This window comes from Gambusia affinis, linkage group LG02, assembly GCF_019740435.1.
Source record: "Gambusia affinis linkage group LG02, SWU_Gaff_1.0, whole genome shotgun sequence".
Classification (NCBI taxonomy): Eukaryota; Metazoa; Chordata; class Actinopteri; order Cyprinodontiformes; family Poeciliidae; genus Gambusia; species Gambusia affinis.
The window spans coordinates 2,109,904-2,122,033 of NC_057869.1; the positions used below are offsets into that span (position 1 = coordinate 2,109,904).

Genomic DNA, 12,130 nt, shown 5'->3' on the forward strand with positions numbered 1-12,130 from the left:
TGGTGTTCACATATTCATTCAAACTGAATCAGAGTTCACTTCAACCGAACCCAGTGCGAGGTTTGATTTTTTTGATCCAAACCGGACTTTCTAAGGAAACAGACTGGAGTTGGACTAAAGCGACTGAACGGGAAGCCTGGTGGGAACGGATCGCAGGATTATCTTCAGGACTTTCATTTTAATTAGAGCATCCTTTTTTTCTTAGAAAAAGGAAGATCTATAACTCTCTAAGGAATTACATGTTTATGTATTTATGTCTGGAAATTGAGCAAAAGGTTCAGGATCAAATGGATCTTACCTTGCAGCCCTCGCAGGTAATGACGCCATAGTGGATCCCTGAGGATTTATCTCCACAGATCTTACAGGGGATGATCTCAATCTGAGCTGCAGTAAAGAAACAGTCAGGAACAAAAACTTAAAAAAGCTTCCAACCATTAATCCAACACAGTCCACGTTAATACCGTTTCTTGTTTGAAACATTGAGTACTTATTGATTATTTCTCTTTTTTAAATAAACAGAAAATACCGAAGAATCAATGGAGAAGCCCACAGCATCACTCCTTCTTTAATCAGACAGGAGTGAAAGAAATCACAACACTTTGGTGAATAAATTAGTGAAATTTGACATTTCAAGTTCATCATTTCATGGTAGAAATCTTTAAGTAAGATCAAATTTAATCTACGATTGTATAAAAACCATACAAGAAAACGAAAAACAAGTTTAGTCGAGCTTTTAATTCTGCAACAGATTATTAGGGCCATGCTCAAAACAATGTAATAAAATTACAATAAATTCATATTATTACGACTTTATTGTCTTATTTTGACTTTATTCTCGTAATATTATTACTTTATCTTGTGATTTTTTTATTATTTAATACTTTGTGATAAACTTCGGCTCTGTTTCAAGTTGTTTTTGTTTAAGTTATATGTAGTCATTTCACATCATTTCCAACTATTTCAACATGTGTTGAGGTATTTTTATACGAGAACAGGGAGAATAATTAGTCTGGAAATGCTGTAAACATTCTTTTAAGGCCTTGATTCTCTGATAAAGGACCCAAACGGTTTTGATAAAGTGTCAGTGCTGTCAGAGAGCTCAAAGCCAACCTGACTGGGTGTATTTATAGTCTCAGAGTGACGGCTCGCCTCTCAGATGCTATATTAAGCAGAGGGGCGTTATGTAAGAGCGCAGCAACATTAACACAACAAACAGAAAAGTTTTCATCCACAGACAACAAAGAAACGGTTCATCTAACGTATCAAACGCTTCTTTTTAGCCTGACTTTACATTCTGGAATCAAAACTTGTATGTTTGCTTCAAAGATTTAATAAATTCAGTTTGGATCTGAGGATCAACATGCTGCCTCTAAAAGATATAAAATGTCGTCTACAATTACATGTGGAACGGTTCTGTAGCCGCCCCGCCCGTCCTGATGCGTCCAGGCTGCCACAGCGGCTCGGTACTGCCCAACTGGCTGTCGCTAATACGCTAACGGTGGAGCTAATTATTGTGTAGCACTTTTATCTTAGCATTAGCTGGGCTTTCACTTTAGCATTAGCTTCAGTTAGACACCATGTTGGGCTTTCATCTTAGCATTAGCTTTCAGCTAGACACCATGTTGGGCTTTCACTTTAGCATTAGCTTCAGTTAGACACCATGTTGGGCTTTCATCTTAGCATTAGCTTTCAGCTAGATATGTTTGTAAAGCGCTTTAGCAATAGTGGAGTTATTCTTTCTGATTCGTGTTCTCTGGGCCTTTTCCTGCGCTGGGGGCCATTTTATTGCTGCTACGTCGGGTTTTTGGTGCCCAGCTAGCCGTCCACCTGGCCTTTGCTGCTCCTGGGTGCTAAGCTGTGGGAGCTTTCTAACCTTTTACAACTTTGCAGCTCCAGGTGATAAATTCATGCAGTCAACTTGCATCCAGAAATCACTGCAGAACACAAAGCCTCGTCATCTGGATGAGATGTGGCAGGAAGATGCTCTGAGACCAACTTTAAAAAATATTAACAGATTTATGAGAACCCCATGAACGCAGGCGACGCCTCAGACGCTGCAGCCTCCTCTCTGCTGTAATTAGCTCTCTGAACGTTAATCCCGCCTGAATTCAGCATTTCAACATCAAAGCAGATGTTGAACAAAGCCTCCGCCTAAAATTAGAGTCGATGTGGGAGCAGCAGATATTTATACGTTCAGCTGCAGACCTCTGATTGGGCTCTAGCATCCAGCAGCCTCCCCCTCGGACGGCGCCACCGAGCCTTGAAGGCCGCGCCGCTTTCTCTGTTCCGGCTGATAACAAAACATCCGAAGAGGAAGAGGAGTCTAACTGATGAGAGGAAGGTGGGGGTCTGAGGATAACCTTGGCTTCGGTCGCATTTAGAAAAACAAAAACATTATTTATTCACATTTTACTGCAGCTGAAATAATAAGGGATATGGCTGGGCATCTATCAGATATTATTTATCACGATAAATATCTTATTATGATAATAATTTTGATTTATTGTTCTGATAAAATCCTGTTAATGCTGTTTGAAAAAATCATAAAACTGTCAATATTGTCAGGACTGTTAGTTATTTTTTCCACAGATCAATAAATTTGAAAATATGAGTAAATGCAGATGAAATAAAACTTGTCACAATAAAAAGATTTACTGGATGATAAATTGTCCTGCAAGTTATTGAGGTAAACAATATTATTGTTGTTCTTAGACCATTTTTAAGTAATAAAATGGTAATAATGAGATAATAATAATAATGTCAGAACACATTTTCTAAGATCAATACACTTTAATTACTAATGGAGATCTAAACCGGAACTGGAAGAAATTTTAAATATAAAAGAAAAACAGAAATAAAAACCTAAAACAACAGAAAACATTAATAAAATCAATTATGATTTCTGTAAGAAAATTTTCCCTTAAAAAATAATCAGAATAAAATTATCAGGCTGATTTTTATTTATTGTACGACTGATTGATTATTGCGACAGGCTTAATTATCATATCGTTTATCATTTATCTTGATAAATTTCTTATAATAATTGTGATTAATTATTATGATAAGTCCCAGTTAATGCTGTTTAAGTCTGTATCGTCAGGATTGTTAGTTTTACTATTTACGAAAGCATCAATAAATATTAATAAATTTGGAAATGTGATTACTATATTGGTTCTATAAGGAAACGGATTACCAATGGAAAAGTTTTTTAACAGTATTTGTGTTTCTGGTGCTTTAACTGACGTGTCACAGCGATACAGCTGTCTTTGAAAGAAATAATGAATCGCTTTTACTTCTTTGTTATTACAAAATATTGTGGTATCATTTCTCAGTGTTTATATTATTTGTAGTGGATTTCTTTCTTTCTAAACTACAGTGAAACATTAGAATAATTCATTTATTCCCTTTCAGGGCTTCTTTGTATTTTTGTACATAATTCAGGGTGAAAACATCTCTGTCTGATGTAGCTGATGTAGAGTTTTGATTGAAAAAGTACGATTCCTCTCTGGTGAGTTTTTACACGAGTCAATCTGAAGGGAAACTCGTTTTAATGACTCGTCAGCCGTCAGAGCGCCATCCATCAACCCAACTGAAAACTTTCATGTTCTCCTGAATCTGCAGCAAAAACTCGTCACACAGCGGCGCACGCAGAGCCGCTGTTTTACTGAATCGCTTTGAGCGCGGGCTGCTGGACCTGCTCCCGTTTTCATCATCCCTCCGCTCAGATCGCTCTTCCATCGAGTCTTCCCAGGCTGCAGCTGAGAGGAGATCTGAGACGGAGCCAGACTGCAGCCAGGAGAAAAAAAAAGACATTTTCTGAGTTTTATCTGCAGATTAAAGGGGAACCTGACATGCAAAATTCACGTTTTGTTCTTCCATTTGCGTCTCAAGTGCCTCTAAAAACAGTCGAAGCTCTTAAAAAAAACACCATCAAGCTGTTTTTTTGGAGACAAGTTAACGCTTTTTGGTGCCTGGAAAACGAGCCGATTCAAAAACCTCCGGAATGTAACGTCACAAATCCGTTTCCTCTAAAACGTATTTCGATGTTTTTCTTGTTTATAGTTGCAGAAATTCAGCGTAGGCTTTAGTTTAATCTTTTGTTACAGGTCCAACCAAGAACTGGGTTTTCTGATTATCCTGTGTCCACAGCTGTTCTGTTTTTATCATGAAACATTGTTTAACGTGACGTCCTTGATTAAAGAAAACCCACTTGCTGCATTCTAATTGAATGTGCAGGAGACGCCACCTTTGCTTTTCAAAGATGCACAGTAGAATATTTGCTCATCTGGCTGCAGCCATTTTCAGGTGAGTGTAAACATTGAGTTTGGGGGCGTGGCCAGCAGCAGCTCGTTTGGATTTAAAGTGACAGAGGCCATAAAACAGCTCAAAAAAGGCAGAACTGATCAGAATAAAATCTCATTTTCTAAGAATGATTTTGTGGATAAAATGTAACGTTTTGTAGAGTTTATCCTGACCTGTTCACCTTTGTGGAGGTCAGATCTCTGTCTGCATCATCGACCTAAACAATCTTTGAATCTTTCTCTGCTCTGAGTCAAACCAACCAAACTCTTTGAGTAACTTGTTCCCCTCCTGGCCTGTGGGGGCGCTGCACCAAGAACCACTGAAGGAAACAACCCAAAAACCTCTGAAGACATTGAGTAAAACTTCCTTCCAGATGGAAACAGAAATGGAGGCGTCAGAATTTGGAGGTTGTAGGATTTCTCTGTTGTTTTTGGCTAAAGACCTCAAGACATTTCTAATGCTAAGCTAAAGCTTTTTTTTTTGGTTGTGTTTACCCAGAATGCCCTGCAGTCCACTCCCTGCTTTTGGAGCGGTCTCTGGTCCGCTTGGTGTTCACATATGCATTCAACTGTATCCACCTGTATGCAGACGACTAATTAATTAGTGCATAAAAATCAGCTGCTTGATTTCCTCTTAAATCTTTTGAAAGAAGCATCTTGTTGCTATTTGATCATTGTATTCATGAAACTTTGTAGATTCCTTCTTTATCCAGGCTGATAAGCCAGTAAACTGATATTGTTGCGGTGCAGCAGCTTGAGGCAGACGATTTATTCTGCATCCAACACTTGAACTTTAAAATTCGCTCCCTGTAGACGCTGCACTCGGATGCTGCTGCAGAAAGTGTAATTAACAGGATAGTGGCGCTAAGTGGAGCCTAATGAGCAGGAAGAACTTCACGACAGCCACCGCTGCTCACTCCAGAAACGCTGAAACTCAGGCGAAGCGATTCCCTGATGGATAAATTATTTCGAACTGAGCTCTAAAGAAATAAAAACGTTCAGATCAAAGACGGCTGCGCAGACGGCAACGAGGATCTGAAACGAGTCGAGGTTTCTCTGCAACAACAAAAACAACCGCCTGCTTCAAATCTGCCTTCAGTTTCCGAGTCTTTTCTCACAACTGCTGAGAACTTCAGAGTAAAGATGGAAGTCAGTAAATCCCGGGTGCACTTGAACGCACCACAAGCAAACTGCAGCACTTAATAAAGAGGCTTAAGAAACAAGAAGATATGAATAATTCCTGGATGACAACATTTCGTTCCCGTTTATTTGAGCGGAGGCGACTAATTCCTGAATAACAACAGCTGCAGACTGATGTGGATGTGGATAAATCCTGAAAATGATCAGCTCTTCTGCACGTTTTTAGGCAACATCAGTTGTTTTGGTAATATTATTAAAATGTGATTTTATTGTATTATTCAGTTCATTTCTTGCACTTTAAATGTTTATTCAGTTATTTTTATTGAAAATTGCCAAACATGAAGGGATGAATTTGAATTGGAGACATTTCTTAGGTTATAAATAATTTTTTTTTAAAATTTCAGTTATTGAGACTGAAATGATGTCACCTCTTCCTCCTCCTCCTCCTCCTCCTCTTCCTCCCCGTAACAGTTAAATAATCTCCTGGCTGTTGTAATCCTCTGACATAACAAGCTGGCTGAACGCCTCCTGCTGCTGTTTTCCTCAGACTGAAACTCTGGACAGGATTAAAGACAAACAAAACATCACCAGTAAAACCTGCAGCGGCTGAAACCTGCAGGAGCAAAACTCAACGTCCTCTGACTAAAACACAACGGTTCTCAAGAGGAAGTTAGTTTATCCTCCAGGGATTGTTCAGATTTACCAAAGAGGGCTTCCATTGTAAAAAAATTAAAAATAAAAATTAAATAAAAATGAGAAAAATAAAAAAATAAACAAATGATGTGAGGTTTGAAATGAAATGAATAAAATAAAAAGTAAAAAAAAGACTAAGTGAAGTGTTTTAAGATTCTGAAAAGAATAAAATAAAAAAAATAATAGAAACAACAATAAAAACTGAAAGATAAATAAGTAGGGTACAATTTAAAACTGAATTTAAAATATAAATATATACCGTATTTCCCGGACTATAGAGTCACCTCACTACAACGTTTTTTTTAAACTTTGTTTTTTTCTCGGTTCTCCACAAAGACGCAGCCCTCCGTCTCCAACGCCGAACCAGGCACTCGTTCACGCCAAGTTTACGGGCAGCGGCCATCGATTTGTAGTGGCTATCGATCTGCGGCGGCCATCGATCTGCGGCGGCCATCGATCTGCGGCGGCTATCGATTTGTAGCGGCTATCGATCTGCGGCGGCTATCGATCTGCGGCGGCTATCGATTTGTAGCGGCCATTGATCTGCGGCGGCCGTCGATCTATACTGCCAGATCGATAGTTTCCAGTTTAAACCGTCATCATATGAGCATCTTCCTGTGTTTCCATGATGAGGCGGTCTGAGTTTGAAGACATTTCTCCATCGTTCCCGCAGCTAGCATGCGCTTTCTTCTTTGATTTCCAATTTTGACTTTCGATGATTCATTTGCTGCTGAAGAGCCCCCTGGTGGTTGAAGGAAAACCCACAGAAAAGCTGCACCGGGCTACAAGCTGCATGGTTCAAAGTGTGGAGAAAAAAGTAACGGCTTATAGTCCGAGAAATACGGTAATTTAAATAAAAAAATTAAGAAATGGTGTTCGTTTAAAAAATAAATGAATAACATAAAAAATTTAAGTAAAAAACATACTCAGTTAAAAATAAAACAAATAAATTAATTAAAAATAAAAACTAAAACAAAAAAAATTAAACAGATAAAGAAATGGGGTTCAGCTGAGAAGCTTTCAGTGGTAAATATCTTACTCTCATTGCACATCAAAGGAAAACCACCTGAAAACGTCTCGGTTCATTACAAACCACAAACTACAACAACGTTCCCAGAATAAAACCATCAGAAAGACAGAAAAGCATCAAGATGCACTTCAAAAAATATGCAGCTCTGTTGATTCAGTTAAGACAAACTTCACACATTTTGTTTCTTCACTTTGTGTTTCTTCACACATCAGCCTGTCTTTCCGTTTACTGGTGGATTTTATTCATATGCAAATAACCACATTCCCTAACAACAATACAAATACAAAAACACCAAAATAATACAAACAACTTCTTCTGTTTATTGTTTCTTTTATCATTTATCATAATAAATTCCAATTAATGGTGTTTAATAAAACAAAACTGCATCATTGTCAGGATTATTAGTTTGATTATTTTCTCCCTGTTTGTTCAATGAACACCAATGAATTTAAAAATGCAGTTATATGTGCAGCTCACAAATCACACTGGTGTCCTAAAGACAGTATTACCATGGGAATGTTTTTCAAGCGCACTATTTGTGTTTGTGGGGCTGTAATTACTGTGACACAGTTACAGTCATACATAGGCCTGATGAATAATCAATGAATCAATTAATAAATTCAAACGAGCTCAATACTTTCCATTTGCACCATTTATCCTTTTACTATCTTAATACCAAAACCTGGATGATAAAAGTCTTCAGTCTGGTCTCATCTAGTCATCTTTTGAAGACTCATAGTTCATTTTATTTGTTTGTTTATTAATTTGGAATATTTAAAATGTCTTCCTGTTCCAGAGTTAAATGTTTATTAGAATTAAAAGTGTCTTTTAGTGGTTATTAATCTTTGGGAATGTACTCTTACATTATTGCCATTATAAAACTTGAAACAATAATATTATTGTTTATCACAATAAATAAGTTTTGCATCCAGCAAAATTTGCTGCGTGACCATTTAAAAGATCGTTACTTTTACCGATATCACACCGTTATCGCAAAATACGGTCCACATCGCCACCGCTAACAGAGATGCTTTGTTCGTCACTTCAGCTGCGCTTATGAGCACAAAAAACCTGAAGTTGGTGAGATTTCTCAGTCACAACCAAAACAGCTGGATAAAAACAAGCTTTTAGAAAACTTCACAGCATATTGGAATCACTCCGATCTGAGAAACACTTCCAGAACATTCATGTCCGACACACATCGTCTCACATCACACTCTCCTTTAAAGTCTGACTCCCAAAATAAGCAAGGCGTCGCGCTGCGGGGCTCCGCTGTCAACAACCAGCCGCGGGGTTCAAACAGTTGGGGGGAGAAACGCCGCGCAGCCGCGCAGGAACAAACCGGAACACCCACAGCAGAGAGACGAGGCCGGAAACTCACCTTTCATGGCAGAAATGACAAAATACATATTTAAAATAATCCAGGCTGATGGAGGGAGCTGCGAGTGAACCGCGCCGCTCTCCTCCCGCTCTGTCATCCTCTGGCTGCTCCGCACAGCATGAGGATACGAGTGACGGTGACGACACCGCACTGACCACGCCCCCGGCGTTCTGAACGCCCCACCCACAAAGCTCTGGGCCAATCAGAGAAAGAGCTACATTGTTTCTAAAGCAACATTTTTTTTTCTTTCAAAAAATTCCAAAGATTTACTCAGATTTAATAGATAAGTGTAACTTATTTTTGTTAATAAAATAGTATTTCCATAGACTAAAAGTTACACATTGTTTTATTTACAAATTTATTGATCCCACAGGGAAATTAAATGTTGTCATAACTTCTATTAATTCAAATTCTTCATGGAGTTATTGTAGATAACGATGACTGTTGGCAGGAAAGCTCTCCTGTAGCAGTCTGTTCCACAGTGAATCTGAAGGAGCCTCTGACTGAAGACACTCTAATGAAAAGAATGGTCAGGGTTGTCCATAACTTTCTGTAATAATAATTTCCCCATTTATGTACAAATTTATTGAACTTTTGTTTTTTGTTTTATTTCTTCTACTTTGTAGATTGTGAAACTTTAACACCAATATTTTCAGTGTTTGTGGTGAAGTTCAAGTGTAAAACAAATGGAATAAAAAACATTAAAAAATATATTTTATCACAAAAAGAAACAGATAAAGTAGTAATCAATTATTCTGGTGATTAATTCAGTTTTTTTCAGTATTAGAACTAAATTAAGGTGATTTTAACTCTAATTGTTCTGTGGAACCACTTTCTCCATGTAAAACAAGTTCAATAAAAATCCATTTTCATGACTGAAAAATGGTTTACCTTTGCTATTCTTAGAAAAAGACTTAAATATTTCACAAAGTTGCAAAAAAAAAAAAAAGAAGAGTAAACTTACAAGCGTGTGTTTTCTTCACAGCTGGTGACAAACCTGGAAGACAGAAATAAACATCTTATTTTTAATTTCAGGTTATTGTGTAACATTTGCAGGATATTTGCATGATGTTGGATCTTGAAACATTGAAACCAGTCTTATTTATTTAAATGAAAATTAAATTATTTTAAAAACCCAGGCGATTGACTTTACAGCGATTCTTCCTCCTGATGTGAAAACACTGATTGCACCGTTTCAGATAACGTGACGAATTATTTCTTCTCAAATCCACTGGAAGCTGCAACTTTCTCATCCTTTTATCACCACAACAGAAACTATCTGTGATTAGTAGTGAAGATAAACTGAAAGTTTAAAAGTTTTAGAACTACACCAGATTTTGAGGAGTTCACTCAGCAGTCAGCCTCCCTCAGTTCCTGATGGTGTTAGATAAAGCTGGTAAAACCTGCGTCCCACCACAGGGGAAAACCTGAACACTGTGCACAGAGCCACGCAGGCAGCAGCCAAGACAGAAAACAACAAACGATCCGCTTGATTTCATTGATCATCTGAGTCTAAACCTGGAAAACAAAAACCTTCATCAGCAGAAAAACGCTCTGCAGCGAACGCCTGTTGTTTCTGTTTCTCCGACTGTCCGGCAGAATTAATCCTGCTGGAAAAAACACAAACATTCCCTTCCTGTCTCAGAGAGACGCTAACGATGCTGCAGCCTCGTGTTAGCAGATGAGCTGCAGGACGAGAGGAAGAACGTCCCCGTTTCAGCTTCGGGGTCAGAACTCCCCAAACCATCATACTCACCCTTAAAACATCTAATTTCTCTCTTTGTTTTTTTTGTCATTTCTTTACATCATTTTAAAGGGGAAGTTTCATGTAGAATCAACGTTTTTGAGCTTCACCTCATGTTTTAAAGTTTTTCCCTCATCAGAAACATTCCTGCAGTGTTGATTTGATTCTTTCATGAAATCTTTTAATCTCCATGGCAACCATTCAGCTGTGCAATGTGCCTGGGTGGACCTAGCCCCGCCTTCGAGGCGCAGCTCCTCCCCCACTCAGCTCCTTCAGACTAGCCAACAGCAATTAGCAAACAGCTGGTGGAGCTGCTGAGCTCATTACAGGAGCTGCTTCTCGGGTTCATAGAGGAGCCATGTTGTGATGACTTTGTAAAGTCGAAGCTTCAGAACGAGCAGCAGTTTCTTAAAGAGACAGAGACCCAATTTCAAGATGTTAATTTAAGAAGTCTAATTACTTTTAAGTCATATTTGATATATGTAACATTTTCAGAACAGCTGAAGGTAATATAGCTAATTAATTATGCTATAAAAATACGGTACTGCCCCTTTAAGAAAATATTTGTGTGACTGAAAACGTTTTGCTAATCTAATTTGTTTCCCATCTTTTCTAATTTATGGATGCATCACAGAAGTCATATTATTCTGCTAATCTAAAATGGCCGTCTTAGATTTGAGATATTTGAGATTATTTTGTCCAAGCAGGAGTTTTCACAGATCATTCACTCCTGTCTTTATTATTGCACCGTTTTCTGTTTTTAAATGAGCTTCATGCATAAACTGGACTGACTTTGCAGACATCAGCAAATGTTTTCTAACAAGAACTCAATTAGATATATTAGCTGCAAACAGAGATGCTGGTACAGATTGTTCTAAGCAATAGTTTAAATAATAAATCATAATTCATGGTGCAGTCATTCGGTAAACGTTATGAAACCGCAAAAAATAAATGTTTGATTGACTCGACATCCTTCTGCAGCTAAGAGATTTCCTTCCCAAACTCAGAGCGCAGTCTGTCACAAAGCCTGCCTGACACGCTGACCCACAACCTGCAGCTAGCTGCTGAAACATTTAGAGCCACAGGGGGGCGACGGCTGCAGAGCGAGGACAGAGGAGACGCTGCAGCATCCATGAGTCCGACCTGCAGCAAACCAGGCAGGAAGTCCAACCTGGGATCTCAAAGATCCATTTAAACAGAGTTAAATATTTATCAAACCTATTCCACCTTCAAAGCTGCAGCTTGTAACCTCTAGAACAAAATATGTTTACATATTTATAAAAACTATCAGTATGTCATGACTAGAACTGACAAAATAACACATTTTCCCAGCAAAGAATCTTGATAAACAATAATATTGTTGTTCTGATTTTATTTTTAAATAATATAATGGTAATGCAAGAACACATTCTTAAAGATCAATCAATTTTATACAGATTATTGAAAAATCTTGTGATTAAATTAAATTGTTTTTCTTTGATCACGGCAGAAGCACAAAATCAAGTATTTTTGGTAGTTTTTAGTGCCAATATCTTCAGAGAAAACTAAAGATAAGTAGTTCTCTCAGCAAGATAACTGGAGGTTATTTGGAGCCAATAATCAGGATTTATTGACCAAAAACAAACTCAGATTTCTGGCTGAGAATTACTTGTAAGTTAATTTTCTCATATTTCAAGTGTGTTAAGAAATAAGAGCAAAAATACTTGGTAAGATTTCCTGTTTTTGCCGTGATTAATCGATTAATCATCAAAAATAATTGATTAATTGTTAGATTACTAAAATAATTGTTAGTCGTAGCCCTATTTCATTCCATCAACACTCATGATTTTACATTTCTGACT

At 37.8% G+C, this 12,130-nt stretch overlaps 1 protein-coding gene across 3 annotated transcripts in view; it reads right to left on the minus strand.

Moving 5' to 3' along the window:
* Nucleotides 1-12,130, minus strand: part of LOC122824515 (nuclear receptor ROR-alpha A-like) — a 48,746-nt gene that overhangs the window by 14,022 nt on the left and 22,594 nt on the right. Inside the window, exons 2-3 of one of the 3 annotated variants that reach the window (XM_044105257.1) lie at nucleotides 9,510-9,542; nucleotides 299-384 (exon numbers count right to left, since the gene is read on the minus strand). In XM_044105257.1, coding sequence (XP_043961192.1) covers nucleotides 299-384; nucleotides 9,510-9,542 — 119 coding nt within the window. Of the gene's footprint in view, nucleotides 1-298; nucleotides 385-8,545; nucleotides 8,648-9,509; nucleotides 9,543-12,130 lie in introns of those variants that run through there. The other 2 variants (XM_044105278.1, XM_044105267.1) reach the window with 2 other exon arrangements.